At 34.7% G+C, this 20,482-nt stretch overlaps 1 protein-coding gene across 2 annotated transcripts in view; it reads left to right on the top strand.

The window, feature by feature from the left end:
* The first annotated feature begins 385 nt into the window (after positions 1-385).
* Positions 386-20,482, top strand: part of ngfrb (nerve growth factor receptor b) — a 49,499-nt gene continuing 29,402 nt past the window's right edge. For both annotated transcript variants that reach the window (XM_051124744.1, XM_051124743.1), the window contains exons 1-2: positions 386-737; positions 12,246-12,387. In XM_051124744.1, coding sequence (XP_050980701.1) covers positions 705-737; positions 12,246-12,387 — 175 coding nt within the window. In that variant the 5' untranslated portion in view covers positions 386-704. The remainder of the gene's footprint in view (positions 738-12,245; positions 12,388-20,482) is intronic.

Raw genomic sequence — 20,482 nt, 5'->3', positions numbered from 1 at the left:
AATGTTTCATGAAAGCCTAATGCGTCGTAAAGTGTCAGTTCATATGATTTATGAGCCTCTTAAAATGTTGCTGCAATTATCTAACTTACATACTTTATACTGAGTGCATTATTTACCCCACAAAAGCCACATTACAAATCTACAAGTACAAATTATGACAAAAAGTTTACAGCTAATTTAGATTATTATTTAGATACTATAAATGTAGAAATAAGGATGTTTTTGTCTCACAACAACGCCAAACTCAATGTTACGTGACGTGCGTGTTTGTTTTGTTTTAATGTACTGATTTATTGTGTCGCTGTAAATTGGATGCGGATGGGAGGGGAAAACTCAGAACTGACATATGAGAAAGAGTGAGTGTAAGAGAGAGAGAGAGGGAGAGGAGGTGAATCTCTATTCAATGCTGTATCAGTGGACAAGCGCACTTGCACAGATTGCAGTTGCGACTCATACATGAAGAGACTCCTCACACCACAACCATCAAAAGAATTTATCTGGAAAAACCGCACTCAAGTCCACGATTGCTCAATAATGCTGCACGTTTATTTGTGAAAGTTCAGCGGAAACGCATGAGGATCAGAGCGATTTCAGGCTGCGAGTCTGTGAAGGAACTATGATGCTTAATTTATTATTTCAGAGCACATGTAAAGAGTGAATAATCCATCCGCAGTCTACTTCATCCAGGACGCCCTTCATCCAGCATGCTCACTCTGACCATAGTGTTTCTTCTCGTGGTGAGTACACAGTCTTCAACTCAGTATGCAGCTCTAGTACTTTTTATTGCTCTTGTCACACTTTTCTTGCTTTTGGTTTTTTATCATTGATATAGTCACTGTAAATTAAAAATTAATTCTAATATGATTTTTTTTTTGTGCCTTATGTGGAAATTGTTTGAGATTAGTATTGCAATGATCAATTCCTTTTGTATTTTGTTATAATATATAATCATAATATACAATCAGATGTATTTTCTCATGAATAATTAAAATGAGTTATAATACATTATACTTATCTATTCATGCATCTTTAAAGAGTTGAATGCATTACACCACATGATCAGCACACAATATCATGTGTTATTATGCATTCAGTTCTTTAAAGGGAACAATGTAGATATGTAATGCTTTATAAGTGTTTAAGGAAACACTATGAATTGTATAAAAAGGCATTATATAATGCATCATACAATGAGGTTTCAACTTTTATTCTTTTTGTATATGTTGAATAACCCTGATTATCTCGTCACGCCCACTTTGACAGACAGCACATTGTGTTCTTTCACTTGTCTTACCAGCTAAAATTGTAGTTATTTATAAGGCTAATTGTTATTTAGTTCATGTGGGTGGGTTGAATGAGGGGTGTACGTGTGTGCTATTGAAGCAAAAGCAGTATAATGGTAGATAATACACAAAGTACATCACATAACTGCAGGCACATTTGTGAGCTTACCTGCTTTATTTTTTATGTTAGTACCAATTTCCTAATAGAGACATGCGTTGAGGTCACATGCCTTGTCTTGTTTCTGAACTGAAGCTGGAGCTACACCCAAACAGCATGATGGGTGTGTGGGCAATAACTATTGTATGTTGCAGTCAGCGTGTGTGCCCTTCATTAGTGTCATTTTACAGTTAGCAAACTACTGTATGTTTTTCTTAGCACCACAGCTGATTTTCTGGATGTTTTGGTACTTGCATAGAAAAAAAGTACATGTAGACATACTAGGAGAAAACAAATAAGAATCTGGTTGTTCAATGTTTAGTCCGATGGCACACCCACTAGAGACTGTTTGCTGTGTCAGGAACTCAACATATCATGCAAGTTTTATATGACATGAAACATTCATTTGTTTTTCTGTCTTAGACGCGCATATACAGATTTTGCAGTTAATGACAAAAATGCCCTTGCAAAAGTTACATCCACATGCAAGGGTATTCTGCGTGGTTGCTATTGAGTGGTTGCTTACTGACCCAACTTGAAAGATTCTTTGTGAGATTCTCATCCCTAAATATAACTCAGATCCTTCAAAAACAAACAAACAAACTTTTCTTTTGGTCAAAGATTGTGAAAATTTAACAATGGTGGCACTAGTTTGAGAAATGTTCCCAAAATGTTGTTGGAACTTGCCCTATATTTCATTATGCCAAATCTCATAACTTTTTATGATGAGATTCTAAAGGTTTTACAGGCAAGAAGAAAATTAAAAGAAAAAATAGGCGCTTACACCGTTGAACAGTCTCCTTTCTGCTCAGTGCTTCTGGAAAACCCTGTAAATCATCCAGCATTACAATACAAACCAAAGCAATTGAGAGCGAAAGAGCTCCATTAGCTCCAGTATCCTCATTAGCGAGAGTCAGCTTTGCCAGAACAGTAGACGGCTTTGAAATGTTGACATGTGCCAGCAAGCTATAAGGGTTAAGAGTTAAGTGCATTCAAGCATACAAACAGCAGCTCTCAACATCAGGCTGACTTTGTGACAGACAGAATGAGAGGGAGAAACATTCTGCAGAATTGACAATTATATTCGCATTATATGCGTATCATGTTTTTGCCATTATTCTTTGTTTAATCAGTATGTGCAGTATGTGTCATGACAACTTCCTATAAATCACTTAAGTGATAAAATGCTGTGAGTGTGAGTTTGGACTGCAGGTTCTCAGTAAAATAAAAGAGAACTTTGGCATACTTGTCATTCCTGTTCCTATCTACACCTGTACCTTTTTCAGAAACATCACTATTATTATTGCTAGCCTCATACTTAGGGTTAATAAACTTTGGAGCAGAGGTTTGTGCACCATTTGTGCTACAGACATGAATGAAACCTAAAATCAAGTGTTATTACTTTTCTATACGAGCACAGTAATAAAAGCTTCAGCTTCATAGAAACCATGTTACACTACAGTTCAAAAGAAGTGCCAGTAAAGACATTTATAATGTTACAAAAGAGTTCTATTTCATATAAATTCCATGCTTTTGAATTTTTTATTTTTTAAATAGGTTAATCCTTAAAAAAATGTATCATGGTTTCCAATAAAATATTAAGCAGAACTGTTGTCAACATTGATTATAATAAGAACCATTATTGATAATTGAGCACCAATAATAAATGATAATAGGATCATGTGACACTGAAGACTGGAGTAATGATGTTAAAAATTCCGCTTTGCATCACAGGAACACATTTCATTTTAAAAATATATTTAAGTAGAAAACAGTTCTTTTGAATTTTAATAATATTTCACAATATTTCCGTACTAATGTATTTTTGTTTAAATGTAGCCTTAGTGAGCATAAGAGATTTTTTTCAAGAATTTCATTAAAATCATTACGATTTTCCAAACTTTTTCAGTAGTGTATATTTATAAAATTTGTAATAATTATAAATTTAAAATAATATTAATTATATGAATAATTTACATTTTGTGTATTTAACAGTGTTGGAAAAAGTTACTTTTAAAAGTAATCTGTTACAATATTGTGTTACTTCCTAAAAAGTAACACATTTTGTTACTTAGTTACTTTTTTTTGGAAAGTAATGCATTACGTTACTTTTGCGTTACTTTTTAAATCTGGGCAGGGCTTGCTTGTTTTTTAATATAAAAAGTTCTGTTTTTGGCAGATGTAAAAGCCCTTTCACACCAAAAGCCTTCGGCCGAAGAAAAAAGTAAATTAACGTCTGTACAGTAGAATGGAGAAGAAGAAAGTTCAACACTCTTCAGCAATAAAAAAAAGAAAAGAAAAACAAATGTTAGTTTATCTTAAGTAAATGTTTGCTAATTAGTATGGTTGAATTGGATCATACATAAAGCTATTTGTATAACTTAACATAATTAACTATTGCAGGTTTGCATTGTATTCTAAATTGCATTTCATTGTTTTAATTCATTTTGTGGAATTCTGAATCTGTTTTGTTTTTTTTTTTTTTTTTTTTTTTTGTGAGTGAGATGAATTAATGCGTGTTCGCATTTATTCTAGAACTAAAGTAACATTTTACTCCTGACTTCTCTCAACATGGGGACAGGTGAGCTTTCAGTCAATAAATGGGGGTGGGGGGGGGGGGAAGTAACTGACGTCACTTATTTGGAAAAGTAGCTCAGATATTTTCTTGTAAATTAAAAAGTAATATGTTACTTTACTAGTTACTTGAAAAAAGTAATCTGATTACGTAACTCACATTACATGTAATGTGTAACCCCCCAACACCGGTATTTATTGTTCATGTCCCTATAATAAATACATTTTAATAATAAAAAAATAAGAAAGAAGAAAAATGCCTCACGCAAACTGTCTCTTGAGCTTAAGGGTGTTAGCAATTGCATAGTCAAAAACCACTCACCACATGGTGCTGATTTTTGTAAGGCAAGCAGGACTTTCATCTCTTTAGAAAATGTAAAAAAGTAAAACAATTTGACAGTTTATGAACACCAAACAAATGTTGCTGATGAATGCATTTCATTAGAAGATCTTAGGAGTATGATTAATGAAAGTCGACATGTTCTGAAACGTTACGCTGACTTTTTCGCTGCTGATTGTATCTACTTCAACAGCACTGCAGAAGCTTGGCCTCCTGTCAGGATAAATGTGACTGCAAACAGGTTCTATGACATGCATCGTTGTTTGTGACCCTTCACACATTTTTAAAACCAATGAACCTCATAATTGCGCACAAATTCTGTGTGGCCAGATCTGTTTGAGTCATGGGTTGCTGAACTTTTGGGGGTTGTTGAACTTTACCTGAGTTGGAATGCTCCTGTAGGGGTGTGTTTGTGTTTTTATGTGAGTGAGGAGGAGGAGGAGGAGGTTGCCCCATGCCAGGGGGTAATGTGAGGGACAGGTAGAAACGAAGGGAATGTTAATTTGCGCTTTCCCAACCTCCTCTCTCTTCTTCTCACTCAGCTCTGTCACTACTCCAGCTGACTCAAAACGCCTTGAGGGAATCATCTAATCTGTCTTTCTTTCACTCTTTATCTCTGTCTTTCTTTTACTCTTTATCTCTTTTAAACGTCATTCCTTACACCTGTGTCAAATGTCGTTATTCTGACAGCCGCGCACTCAGCCAGTCAGCTTTTGACATTCATGTTACACCCTCACACAGATTTAGAAGTAGTAAACAATCATAACTCATCATTAGAAAAATAAAATATACTCCTGAATTCTGTGTAAATAAAACATTTTTTATACATAACTATTAAACACTGAATGAAAAGTATAATGTGTGAAAATTAGATTAAAAATAATGAAGTTTTAAAAATAAAGTCACACTTTGACAGAAAGTTGCAATTACAGTTAATAAAGAAAACCACATTTTGAGATGTAAAGCCACAATTATAATAATTGAAGATTCTTTTTTTTACTCTAAGGTAGAAAAACATTTCCATTGAATTTAAATCTCTAATTTACATGTTTTTTTTTAAATTTACAAAATCTTTTTACAAATCATTACCACGGAAATTTGTTCTGCTCCTGTAAGAATGAGGCCTGTAATGCACAACTTTTTTTTTTTTTTTTTTACTGCACAAAACCCTTCCTGTATTTATCAGTATTGTTTTTTTTAGCCAAAATCACACAATTATGTTGCAATTTGCATTTTTTTTAATTATAGTACTTCCAAGAATGGCTTAAATCTGAAAAAGTTGCAATTGTGAGATGTGAAGTTAAAGTGACAAAATATTAAGTGACAATTACAAGTACCAGTCAAATGTTTTTGAACAGTAGGATTTTTAATGTTTTTAAAGAAGTCTCTTCTGCTCACCAGGCATGCATTTATATGATCCAAAATACAGCAAAAGCAGTAATATTTTGAAATATTTTTTACTATTAAAAATTAGTCTTCTATTTGAATATATTTAAAAATGTAATTTATTCCTGTGATCAAACCTACATTTTCAGTGTCACAAGATCCTTCAGAAATCATTCTAATATGATTTGCCTTTCAAGAAACTTAATTTTTAGTAATTTAAAAAAATAGCAAGGATGCTTTAAATTGATCAAAAGAGATGACAAAAGATTTCTATTCTCTAAAAATTCTACTCAGCTGTTTTCAACATAATAATAAAAATGTTTTTGAGCAGCAAATCAAAATATTAGAATGATTTCTGAAGAATCATGTGACTGGAGTAATGATGCTAAAAATTTGCTTTGAAATCACAGGAATAAATTACATTTTAAAATATATTCAAATAGAAAACAGTTATTTTAAATAGCAAAAATATTTTAGAATTTTACTGTTTTTGCTGTACTTTGAATTAAATAAATGCAGGCGTGTGAGCAGAAGAGACTTCTTTAAAAAAATCTTAATGTTCAAAAACTGGTAGTCTATGAGAAACAAAAATTGCAGCTGGGAGAGAAAAAAATGCAATTGTGAGAACAGAAGTTACAATTAAAGGATACAAAGTTACAATTAGCATTTTTACTCTGAGAACGAAACAAGTATTTACATTTGAGCAGTTTTATGTATGATTAGAACAGAAATGTATTTTTCTCACATTTTACGTATGAGGCCAATGGACATTCTTTCATTTTGCCATAGTTTATGAGCAAGAAAAGTACGTTTTCCATGCCAATATTATTTAAACTATCATCAAATGTACATCATGTTGCAGTAGTGATTTTTACATTTTATTATAAAGTAGGACTTCCAGTGACTAGCAGGCATCATAAATTGTTGTTTTACCTTGTGAACGTAAATAAAAATCATTGGACAAGAGGCATGTGGTGAAACACAGAATGCCCCTGTTCAGCTGCCATATTTAGGCTGTACCTGTCAGTCATTCAGTTAGATAGGTGTTCAAATGAAAGGTTGCTGTCAGAGAATTGAATTCAGGTTAAACATACCATGAAGATTTACTGCATATGCGGATACAGTCTGGTAAACCGCATTTATTCCCCTTTTGAAGCTTTCTGATCTCTCCAAAGCAATGTTGTTGATTGGCATCATCAGACATTATCAGGACTAAATAATGTAACAAGTCTTACTACACAAATAGTATTTTTGGCTCTGAGTCTGTGTGGGAAGTTGTCTGTTTCTGGGATTGCATCCCCTGGAGACAGTCTCAACCAAAGCCAAGACATGGGAGTGGGAAAAGTCTGAACGGTCAGTGGTTTCACGTCTGTGTCTACATCTGCAAGCTTCTTTAAATTGTTTCCCTAAATATGACTTCATTGCTTTATATCTCCCAGCTGTAATATTATGTTAGCTCACGATGCTGAAGCTTCACTAACTATCCACACAATAGTGTTAACACTTAAAGTCATTTCTGTGCCACTTGCAGCAACAAAATTGTTTTCCAAACACTCTTACTGGCCCTGCTATTGTTCAGACAAACAGAAAATCCCACCTCAAACAAATACCATTGGTTGATTTAAAAGCTGACATTTAAAGAAATAGTACTATAGTGTTTTATTCTTTAAGACTAAGTTATATGTAATGGTTTAATAAGTGTTGGGTTGGGGTGTTGTTCTCTATTTTTTTGTATTTCCTATTGAGGCAGGAATTTGGTGTATCAAAGGGATTGTTCCATTTTAAAATTAGCCAATAAACTTTGTTATAGCCGTGTAATATAAAATATATAATCAGAGATGCCCAAAGTTCACACATCCTTCACTTAAGTAGAAGTACCGATACTCATGTTTAAAAATACTCTGGTAAAAGTAGAAGTACTGACTACACTTTTTTAAGTAAAGAAGTATGTGCTCAGACATGTACTTAAGTAAAAAGTACCCATTCCTACTGCCTGTTTTAGTGTCACGCTGGTAACTGGACCTCACATCATATGGACACCTTAATACAAAATAACGTATATTTAAAATTTTGTTAGCTAATGAATGTATCAAGGCTGAACAACCACTATGTAGAACAGGGCAGGACTGGGACAAAATTTCAGGCTGGGAAATCTCACACTCATCCAGGCCATCCCATACACCCACAACATATTCTGAAACCACAGAAAACCCTATTTTCTCTGTGGCCATCACAATTACGGCTGGGGCTGTGCAAAATAATTAAAGGCTCTCTCTTGAACTGCACCTTCATTTCCATTTTCATTTTCAGTCTCTTCATTTTCCATGATATCTCTCTGCATCTCACTGTGTGTGTTTACTTTTTTTCACTAGTTTTCTTGTACCTGTCCCTTTCCCCATCAGCCATTTACTGCTATGAACAGAAATGTCTCCACCTTCTTGCAAAACAACCACCTCATTGTATTTGGTTTGCAATAACATAAGTTTATTTTAGGTCAATTTAAAGGATCACATTATGACCATGTGTTGTTTTATCTTAAAATTACTTAAATACTATAGATTTAATAAAACTATATTTTCTAAAGTGCCTAAATGTCAAAATTAGTACAATAATAATTACAGCATGACAATATCTTTACAGAAAAAAAATCTAATACTGAACCTGTTATTGCATTATCATGAGCCATATTTTTCTCTCACCAAAATTAACCATGTTTTTTTTTGTTTTTTTGACAGATTAATTTACAACCATAAATTTACTACAAATTTCATAGTTGGTCTATGGTTAGTGTAGCAAAACCATGGTTAATTTGTGGTTACCATGGCTTAACTATAGTAACCATGTTTTTTGGTTTTAATTGTTTAATTGTTTTGTTGTTATCTGCCCTAGCTTACTCTAAACGTACTTACTCTAAACGATGTCTTATATATTTGTTTACTAAATTACTACTGTAACTTTATAGTAGATAATAATGATGTCCTTTAGCATACAGTATTTTGAGTGATGATAGTAATTAATTTAGTTTAGTTTATAGTAGCTATTATTAATCCTCTGGCTACTGCTAAGAGTTGCTAGCGCTTAATTAAGTAAACAAAGACAAAACTACAGTAGCCTATTTACAGATGAAACTAACCTGCACTTGAAGTCCTGAACATGTCAGTAGTTTTGCCCTTCTGATCCACACCATTCTCGACTCACTCGCATAGATTACTCTGATAGAAACATTTGGCAGAGACGCGGAGCGGGCGCGCGAGCCGAATCATGTTGCCAGGACAGACTAACCGATTCATGATTTAGAGATTTGTTATCGAATGGTGATCCACAAAATGCAGATTGAAACTAAAGTAACAAGCCTGGTTTGAAAATGTAAGATGTAGAAAGTACAGATATTTGTGTAAAAATGTAAGGAGTAAAAGTAAAAAGTATCAACAAACTTGATAATGTGATAATAATGTAATAACAGTTAAACTGTCTCATTGCAAAAGTAAAAAAGTAAAATGTCTAAGTTTAAAAAGTCACACTTGGAGATGTAAAGACAAAAATGTTACAGTTACAAGATAAAGTCACATTATGAAATCATAACTGTGAGATGTGAAGTTGAAATAATGTAAAAAAAGTCATAATTATGAGAACTTAAGTTACAACTGCACAGCTATAGATACATTTTTAATGTTTTACTCTGAGACAGTAACAGGTAGGCTATGGAAGCCTGTTTCCGCCACTGAATAAAAAATTGAAAAAGATAATTCTGACTTTTTATCTCATGATTCTGAATTGTGAGTTAACCTCTAGTTTTTATCCCACAATTGTGATTTTTTTCTTAGAATTGTGAGTTTTTACAATTCTGAGAAAAAGTCAGGATTGTAAGATATATACTCATAATTGCAAGAAAAAAAGTCAGAACTGTGATTATTTCTCGCAAATATGAGTGTCACGTGTTCTTTGGGTTTTGGTTTGGTTTCTCCTTTTGTTCCTGTCTCTTGATTCAGTTCCTCATTTGTTTCCATGGTTTTTGGTAGCTGCATACCTGTTTCTGTCCTTAATTACCCCTCTAGTATTTAAGTCCTTGTTTCTCCCCTGGTTGGTTTGTCTGCTATCATTTGTATCAACGTGTTGTGTTACCCCAGCGCCTTGATTTCTTGAATTTCATTTTGTGGATTATAATAAAGACTTCTTCTGGATACGCTTGCTCTTTCCTACAACCGTGACAGGATAGCAGACGTAAAGTATATGAGCTGGGCTGAGGAATATCTTTTCCAATTTCCGTCAAGATGGCCGGCCTGTGGAGCGGTATGTGGAGGAGTTTGTTGAATTCTCCCATCTGGTGGGTTGGAGTGATCGTATGCTCAGTGTTTGTGTCCAGATTGGACTGGATGCGGGAGTTATTCGGTTCCTGTCCTCTGATCATTGTTTTCTCTTTGTGGAATCCATTAATCTAATTCTCTGGCTCAATGATTGTATTGTTGAGGAGGTCCCTCATCCTGTCCCATCTCGTGAACTACTGAGCACTCCAACTCACCCCAAACCTGCTGCCAAACCCTCCACACACATTGACATCGGGATCGTCTCCATCACTCCAGAGGTCACTCACACTCCAGTGAAACATTCCCTACCAGAGTCCGCTCCAGCGCGCCTCCCGGACATCATGGATATTGCACTTCCTCTGGAGTTCTCAGCCCCTATCCTCTCTCCTGTGTCTCCTATGTCTCTGCTGGTCCCATCCAGCCCGCCTCCCGGACCTCATGGATATTGCATTTCCTCTGGAGTTCTCAGCCCCTATCCTCTCTCCTGTGTCTCCTGCGTCTCCGCTGGTCCCGTCCAGCCTGCCTGAGTCTCCTATGTCTCCACTGGTCCTGTCCAGCCCTCCTAAGTCTCCTACGTCTCCGCTGGTTCTGTCCAGCCCTCCAGTGGCCATGGCTCCAGAGTGCCCTCCAGAGCCCCTAATTTTCCCCGAGAAAATTTTGTGGGGGGCATATGCCTGAACTGTCTGCTCTGCCATGGCTCCCCAAGCTCCCTGATCCACTATGGCATCCTAAACTGTCTGGTCTGCCATGGTTCCCCGAGCTCCCTGATCCGCCCTGGAGGCTGTCCTTGTCTCCGCCCTGTGTCTGCCCTGCACCAGCCTCCAGGGTGCCCGCCCCCCCTCCACGCCGGAACTGTTACAGCGTGAGACTCGCCTTCCGGGTGGGGGGAGTTATGTCATGTTCTTTGGGTTTTGGTTTGGTTTCTCCTTGTGTTCCTGTCTCTTGATTCAGTTCCTCATTTGTTTCCATGGTTTTTGATTAATTAGCTGCACACCTGTTTCTGTTCTCCTTAATTACCCCTTAATTAGTCGTTGTTTCTCCCCTGGTTGGTCTGTCTGCTATCAACGTTTATTTGTATCATCGTGTTGTGTTACTCCAGCTCCTTGATTTCTTGAATTTCATTTTGTGGATTATAATAAAGACCTCTTTTGGATACTCTTGCACCTTGCTCCTTCTTCCCGCAACCGTGACAGTGAGTTTATATTTCTCAAATTCTGAGAATAAGTCAGAATTGCTAGTTTATATCTCACAATTTTGACTTTATAACTTGCGATTGTGAGTATATATCACACAGTTTTGAGAAAAAAGGGTCAGAATTGCGAGATATTAACTCACAATTGTGAGAAAGTCAGAATTGCAAGATACAAACTCACATTTGCAAGAAAAAAGTTAGAATTGTGACGCAAATTGTGAGTATATATTATTTGCAATTGCAACTTTATATCTCACAATTCTGAGAAAAAAGTTGGCTTACATTCGTGAGAAAAAAGTCAGAATTGTGACTATTTCTCCCAATTGTGAGTTTATATCACGCAGTTCTGAGGAAAAAAGTCAACTTCATTTCTCAGAATTGCTTCTTTATAAGTCGCACCTGAAATGGGCTTCCATAAACAGGCTTCCACAGAATTTAAATTTCATTTTATGAATGTTCACGTTCATGACTGAGACCCATAATATCATTCTTTGCTTTTCTTTTTGCTTCGCTAGTGGAAAAATAAGTTGTTTTTAAATTTTATTTTAGCCAAAAACACAACACACATCTTTTTAAACTTAAGTACAAAGTGGGGGCTTTTAAAAAATGACATTGAGACGAAAATGTTTGAAACTGTGAGATATTACGTTGCAGTATCTCACAAAAGAAACATTTTAAACTTGAATCTGATGTGTAACCCGCAGAATTTCGCTGTACAAAGGTAAATGTTACCCCACCTTTGGTGAGAGGGACATCCTCATTCTATAGAGCATTTGATTGGACATAAAAAGTGCAAGAGACATTATTAGTATCGGTAGATTTTAAATGTTTCTGTGTTTTTTAAATTGTCTTTATTAAAGTCTTGATGAAACTGAAGTAATGGCAGATCTTTTCTTTCATATTGTGATGTACATCTGAGTGGAAATGTTTAAAAATGAAACATGCATTGTTCATTCATCTTAAATGTTTATTTTCATGCTGACTTTACTTGTTCCTTCTTTCTCTACAGGGCAAAGTCTTGTCTACACAGAACTCATGTCCTTCAAGGGCATTCACCACCAGTGGGGAGTGCTGCAAACAATGCCAACCCGGGGAAGGGATGGTGAAGCCCTGCGGAGCGACACAGACAGTGTGTGAACCGTGTCTTGACAGTGAGTATCCACAGAGATGTTGGCCGCAGCTTTGCTAAAATGAACCAGCTGCCTTATTTAAAATGCCATTTCCTGTGCTGAACTCTCACTTGAGGGGAGGCAGAGGGCTTTTGAGCTGTGAACGGTAATTAGCAGTTAAAGGGGAAATGCTTTTAGGAAATGAGACTTGACAAAACATTGTCTAGAGAGCTCAGAGACCAATCTGAGTGTTTTCAGCCACTCACAGCTCTAAGTGAGATTAATTAAGGCAAAATCCAACGGTACATGCATTTGTTGTACTGGCAGGGTCACGTAACTGAGTGTTTGTACCAAGGTTTGGGGGTTTGAGTTTTTTTTTTTATCTACAGAGGCTGGTACTGAGCCAAGTCTTAGGCCAGAGCCTGCCAGAATCCCACCACTTCCAATCTCCCACATGTCTGCTTGCTTGACCCAGCTGAACAAGACAAGATAGGAGAAGAGAGATGAATGGAAATAGAGGACAAGTAGCCAGAAATGTGACCAAAAATAGTCATCCTTTAAGACGTGCAGTATTTATGGAGTTATATATATATATATATATATATATATATATAAAATCAATAAATACAAATAAACAAAGTATAAAATAGTATTTGTCTATTTTAATATACTTTAAAATAGAATTTATTCCTGTGAATTTTCATCAGGCATTACTCCAGTCTTCAGTGTCACATGATTATTCTAATATGCTGATTTATTATCAATGTTGAAAACAGTTGCTGCTTAATATGTTTTTTTTTTTTTTTGAACATGTGATAGATTTTATTTTAGAATTCTTTGAGGAATAAAATGCTAAAAAGAACAGCATTAATTAAAAATAGGAATATTTTGTAACATTTTGTAATATTTTGTAATTTTTTTCTTTCTTTCTTTCTTTGTAAGAAATTAATACTTTTATTCAGCAAGGATGTGTTAAATTGATAAAAAGTGATAGTTAAGACTTATTTTGTTAGAAAATATTTCTATTTTAAATAAATACTGTTCCTTTGACCTTTTATTCTGAAAAAATATCACAGGTTCCAAAAAGATATTAAGCAGCACAACTGATAGTAAATCTGCATGTGACAGTGAAAACTGGAATAATGGCTGATGAAAATTCAGCTTTGCATCACAGAAATTAATTATATGTATTTAAAGTATATTAAAATAGAAAACTGTTATTTTAAATTGCAATATTATTTCAGAATAATTTTATATAATATAATATATAATTAATCTTTTTTTTCTCTATTTTTGATAAAATAAATGCAACTTTGATGAGCATAAGATACTTAAAAAAAAAGAAAATTAAAAATCTTACTGAGTCCAAACTCATAATCATATACTTTATATGCTTTAGTATGTTAGTCAACACATCAAATTAAGTGTACTTTCTTTAAAGTATGACGAAAGATTATTAAAACATAAAAACTCTAATGTAAAAGATTTAATTCGACATTATTACAAAGTGCACTTTTAAAAATGTGTTAAACAGTCATAATTTAATCATTCTTTCATAGTCGTAGGTTTCATTTATGTATGGATAACTACAATGAGACCTAAAAGTCTGAGAATAACAATTCTGAATTTTTTTTCCTTCATTTAAATGTATTTCACATATACAGAATTGACATTACTGATGCCTACTAGGAGATACTAAATTCGTGATTTGCTTTCATATCGGATGACATCACATAAATGTTCATTCGGCATATTAATCACACTGACAGATAAGTTAAACTGATCTACACTTGAGTTCTGGCATATTAGTTTTTTGTTAATATTTAGTAGCCTTGGGTAAAGGTCACAGAAAGGCATGTCCACCAAGACCTCCTGTCATTCACTACAACCCTAAACATTCTTCCTTCTGTAATTCCCATCTCTTTGTCAGGCCTTCCCTAAGGGCCTCTGCTGGGATCTGCGTTTCCCATCCATCAACTTAACCATTACATGCTGAAATCCCCAAACTGTTCCTTTCACAACCTCATAAGTCACAGAATGCGGCTTGACAGTATGTCAGCATTAATGTGTTGACATGTAAAAGTAGCATTTGGAATGGTACTGGAATGAAAGCAGCTGTTTAAGAAGTGATAATTTAAGTTAACTGGCTCATATTAATTCCTTAAATATAAGCACTGTCTAATGTCAAAGAACCAGGTGTGTATATTCACCAGTCACCCCCATAATTGACCTTCTTTAAGTCTATCAAAGGAAAAGAAAACCATTGAGTATCCTGACCCAACACAGCAAGATTAGCTATACAGCCAATAGTGTGAGTTTGGGACATAACTATCAATAGCTCTACAGCACAATAACAGTATTAATGCTTGACTCTGTAAAGCGGATGACTCCACCCAGTTATCATCTGATTAACGTTACCGCCTGTAGCCTGCAGGGAGATTTTCACGTTTACCTTCACGTGCCTTCTGTTTACTTGCAGTTGCCACTACAGGCTCCCATTATTGAACTGTAGACGAATTCATGACTCTCAGCTTCAGTATTTAGGAAACTTGTGTTTTTTGATCATTCATTGTCTAATGCTGGTACTCTGATATAGTGATTTTACAGAGTAAAAGGTAAACACTAGTAAACTAAACATAGTTTAGTTTAATTCACCTTATTTTCTCTGTAAGAACGGGCATGGCCATTTGTAAATTTTATGGGTCTGGCTTCTGCGTCCAGCTATTTTTAGCTGTAGAAAACAGCTAATTTCTGCAGACTGGTGTGTCTTACCATATTATTTTAATGTATTATCTTAACTATAAACACACTGGTTTGTAGTGCAAACCGTTTTACAGTTTACTGCATGTTGTTATTCTTCTCATCATTTCTTTATAGCGGATAATGAATCGGAAGTCTCACCCCACAGGCTTACTTCTGCATTGAAGAATAAAAAGAAGTATATTTTGGGTTCATTTGTGAAAAAGAAGTTTGCTTAATTGTATTGCATGTAAGCTTAAGTGTACTTCAAATTGTAATTACAGATAATATAATATTACAGAACTAGAAAAGGCCTCCTAAGTATACTTAGAGTACACTTTCATGACTGTTAACACACTTAAGTGTAACATAGGCCTAGTTTTACAGACAGGGCTTAGGCCAAACCAGGATTAGGCCATAGTTCAATTAGGATATTTAAGTAATTTTTATAAATGTGCCTTTTAAAAAAACATCACTGGTGTGCATCTTGAGACTAAACAAAGGCACTGATATATTTTAAGATTCTTTCAGTTGAAACAGCTCAGACTTGCATTTAGGCTAGGCCTAAGGCTTGTCTGTGAAACCAGAGGTTAACACACTTAAGTACACTTTTAAAAATTAATGTCATATTAAAAATATCAGTATAGTTTTCAAATCAATATCAAAAGTTTTACCATAATGTATATTTTAAATCTTTGAAGAAGTACACTTTATTTTGATGTGCTGACTAAAATACTAAATTGTAACTTAAACATTACAAATGTGTAATTCTACATTTATTAAAATATGTGACATTATTTTTGGCAGTTGATGTTAACCATATATTTTAACACATAGGACAACAGAAATAATATTGAAATTACACATAAAGATATACTTAAGTCCTACTTAAGTGTGTAAAAAAACACTCAACACTGAGAAAACTGAACTAATTTAATATAATATAAATTTAAACTTTTTCATTTAATGAAAATTAACATGCAATTCAGTGTCCAAAAACATTAAGTTTGGTTCACATTTAAAGGAGAAGTTCACGTCCAGAACAGAAACTTACTGATAATTTACCCCCCCTCTGTCATCCAAGATGTTCATGTCTTTCTTTCTTCAGTTGTAAAGAAATTATGTTTTTTAAGGAAAACATTTTAGGATTTCTCTCCATTTAGTGGACTTCAATGGTGCCTGTGAGTTTGAACTTCCAAAATGCAGTTTAAATGCCAGATCCCAGGCGAGAAAGAAGGATTTTCTCTAGTGAAATGATTGGTTATTTCTGAAAAAAAAACACAATTTATATACTTTTTAACCTCAAATGCTCGTCTTTTCTAGCTCTGTGTGAACTCTGTGTATTCTGGTTCAAGACAGTTAGGGTATGTCGAAAAACTCCCATCTCATTTTCTATTCCAACTTCAAAATCATCCTACATCGCTGTTTTACCTTTTTTTAAATAAAGAGTGTTTGATCTTCTTTGCACGTTCACTTTGTAAACACTGGGTCAGTACTTCTGCAGCAGTGTAGGATGATTTTAAAGTTGGAGGAGAAAATGAGATGGGAGATTTTTGACATACCCTAACTGTCTTGAATACACAGAGTACATGCAGAGCTAGACAAGACGAGCACTTGAGGTTAAAAAGTATATAAATTGTCAGTATTTTTTAGAAATAACCGATCGCTTTGCTAGATAAGACCCTTCTTCCTCGGTTGGGATCGTTTAAAGCCTTTTGAAGCTGCATTTAAACTGCATTTTAGAAGTTGAAACTCACAGGCACCATAAAAGTCCACTATATGGAGATAAATCCTGAAATTTTTTCCTCAAAAAACATAATTTTTTACTACTGAAGAAAGAAAGACATGAACATTTTGGATGACAAGGGGGTGAGTAAATTATCTGTACATTTTTGTTCTGAAGTGAACTTCTTCTTTAAAGATATTCTTTTACAGTACATTATATAGTATGATTTTCAAAGTATGTTTAAGTGTGCTTCCTCACAAAGGTTTGGGTTATGGGTGTGCTAAAACTGCTAAGTTGAATTTTATGAAAATCCAATCTGAACACTTTTAATTTTTTTTTTTTTTTAAAGACTATGGCTTTGATTGTACCACATCATATAACAGATCAAAGTTTCCACATCTTGCAATGAATGTAGCTATTGCTTCTATTCACTCGACAGTAAATGGCAAGTTGATGCATTAACACATCCATTTATTAAAAGTACAAAAATTCTCTCAATTAATATGAGCTCATACAAGCTGCTTGCATAATAACATAATATATGTTATATTAATAAGCAGTAGTTTTAAATGAAGAATAGCATGCCACACCTCAAGACATGTCAGCAAGGCTGATCAGTATTTAGCCATTTTACAAGTTTTCATTGTATCTAGGGCCAGTTCTAAAATCTGTGTACTGCCTTGTTCATGAGTAATGCAATATTTCAGGGTTTAAATAATGTGCACAAGTTCAACGAGCAGTTTTCAGTTAACATCAAGTCAGTTATGTCATCGTCTAGCGCAGTTTAGATTTTATCTGTGCAATCAAGTGCACAATATTGCCAAATATTAAGTGTCAACAACTATGCAAGCCAAAAGCGTCAGAAATGGAGAAAAGAAAACCTTGGGAGATACCAGGCTCGGTCGGGCTCAGGCTCATTAGGTAGAAATAGCTCTTTAAGCGAACAATTTCAGCATTACTAAATTATTTATATTTTGGCTTTATATTGCTCCCACCCCGCTCTTCAAATATCTGTATCACATCAGCCATTAAAGGAGAAGTCCACTTCCAAAACAGAGATTCACATATAATGTGCTCACCCCCTTGTCATCCAAGATGTTTATGTCTTTCTTTCTTCAGTCGTAAAGAAATAATTTTTTTGAGGAAAACATTTCAACATTTTTCTCCATGTAATGGACTGATATGGTGGCACGATTTTAAACTTCAAAAATGCAGTTTAAATGCGTTTTAGATGATCCCAAATGCAGTTGTAAACGATCCCAGCAAGAAGAAGGGTCTAGCGAAACAATCAGTTGTTTTCATTAAAAAAATACAATTTAAATACTATTTAATCTCAAATGCTGGTCTTGCCTTGCTCTCCCTGAACTCTGTGTATTCAGCCTCAAGACAGTTAGGGTATGTCGAAAAACTCCAAAAATCATTTTAAAATCATCCTACATCGCTGCGGAAGTACCAACCTAGTCTCTTCAAAGTGAACATGCAAAGAAGATCAAACACCCTTAACAAAAAAGGTAAAACAGCGACATAGGGCGATTTTGAAGATGAGGGAGAACTTGAGATGGGAATTTTTCGACATGCCCTAACTGTCATAAACCGGAAAAAAACAGTCCAGGCAGAGAAAGACAAGATGAGCGTTAGACATTAAAAAGTATATACATTGTATCATTTTTATGAAAATATCCCGATTGTTGTTGAAATCGTATTTAAACCGCATTTTGGAAGTTCAAAATCATGGAACCATATCAGTCCATTATATGGAGAAAAATGCTGAAATGTTTTCCTCAAAAACATAATTTCTTTACGACTGAAGAAAGAAAGACATGAACATCTTGGATGACAAGGGGTGAGTAAATTATATGTGAGTCTTTGTTTTGGAGGTGGACTTCTCCTTTAATAACCCATTTACATGTCTTGAGTCTCATATCTGCTGTTTTGTATCTGAATACGTGAGTACTAGATGTAATTGTTTAAGACCATAATTCTCTAGCAGTTCATACTAAAATAGTCAATACTGTCAGTGTAGGTGTCCTTTTTTGGAAACCGACAAACAGAAGCTATCAACAGAATGTTACCTCAGCACTTTATAGTACTAATGTTGATTGACACATAAACTCCATGACTTGTACGGTTAAGAACACCCCCACACACTGGCCGTCTGTCATAATGCACAGACATGCATTATTGATGGCTAGCATTATGCTAATGGATCTCAAAGGGCAGAGATCAGTAGAAGAGTAGACTCAGAGGGAGAAAGGCTGAGTGGACGGGATTTCATCTGCAGGAAATGCACAGACGACCCATCACAGTCTCCTAAATAAAGCCCCAATAACTGGCCCCCAGAAGCCAGCACATTACCCCGTTATCATTAGGGCCATTAGCAGCTCCAGCACACAGGGGAACCCATAATGTGCAACTGTATTTGTCCAGCACAAAGACACAATAACAAGACTTTAATGGATAGATGTAATGATAACTATGGCATTAGCGTGTTATCTTTCTCTCTGCAACTGTCTGGTCACTGTTTCCATGAATATCCCGCAACTGGCATATAGTGAAACACTTGATATGGTATGGGACACTGGAGCGATGTGCCATAAAGAGGGGCTAGCCACAAGAGTTGTGATGTCTCACAAACACACACACACACACACACACGCATATACACAGACAAAATAGCTTCCTGAATAATTTAGTGATAGCTAGATCTCTATCCACTAATATATCTGAATAGGATGGAGGATGGGAATACAATACCATAAGCATGCAGCATTAGATATTTTCTCTCCAGTCTTTGCAATACTGACATCATATTTTCTTCTGGTAGCTTCCTGTAGATTCTAGATGTCTATGAGAATACATGTGGTCAAAATATGACTCATGACTTTCTTTCACCCTTTTCCCTAAAATCTAAATACCTACATGCATACAGTACATACATACATACATAATACTTTGATGTACCATGATAGTTTGTTAATATTTCATTTAGATTTTCTTTTTTTGTCATTTTAATTTTAGTTAATTTTTTTATAATTTTGTTTTTCTCTGATTTTTCTTAGCTTTTTTTTTTAAACAGTTTTTATTAAGTGTAATTTAGTTTTGAGTTATTTTATACTTCATTGTAAACTAAAGGGAAATAAAAATTTGCCTTGGAAACTGAGTTTAGCACCTTATTTTAAGGACCAATTCTCACTATTAACTAGTTGCTTATTAGCATGCTTATTACTAGCATATTGGCTGTTTATTAGTACTAATAGAGCACATAGTAATGCCCTCATGTGCATGACTATATTTTAAATCTCTTGAAAGGATAGTTCACCCAAAAATTAAAATGACCCCATGATTTACTTGCTTATCAAGTATGGAAGCCCGTTTCTGCCACTGAATAAAATTTAAAAAAAAAAAGGTAATTGTGACTTTTTATCTCACAGTTCTGACTTTTTTCTCAGAACTGTGATACAACCTTGCAATTCTGACTTTCTTAGAATTGTGAAATATTAACTCGCAATTCTGACTTTTTTTCTCATAACTGCAAGTTTATATTAAGAGTTAAGTTAAAATATAAACTTGCAATTCTGAGAACATATCAGTCTTTTTTCCCCTTCAAAACTGGACTTTATAACTTGTCAGAATTGTAAGATATACAGAGTCACAAATCAGACATTTTTCTCT

The sequence above is a fragment of the Labeo rohita genome, chromosome 12, assembly GCF_022985175.1.
Source record: "Labeo rohita strain BAU-BD-2019 chromosome 12, IGBB_LRoh.1.0, whole genome shotgun sequence".
Classification (NCBI taxonomy): domain Eukaryota; kingdom Metazoa; phylum Chordata; class Actinopteri; order Cypriniformes; family Cyprinidae; genus Labeo; species Labeo rohita.
The sequence above is the reverse complement of the archived record's forward strand: the minus strand, read 5'-3'. Positions and strand labels throughout refer to the sequence as shown.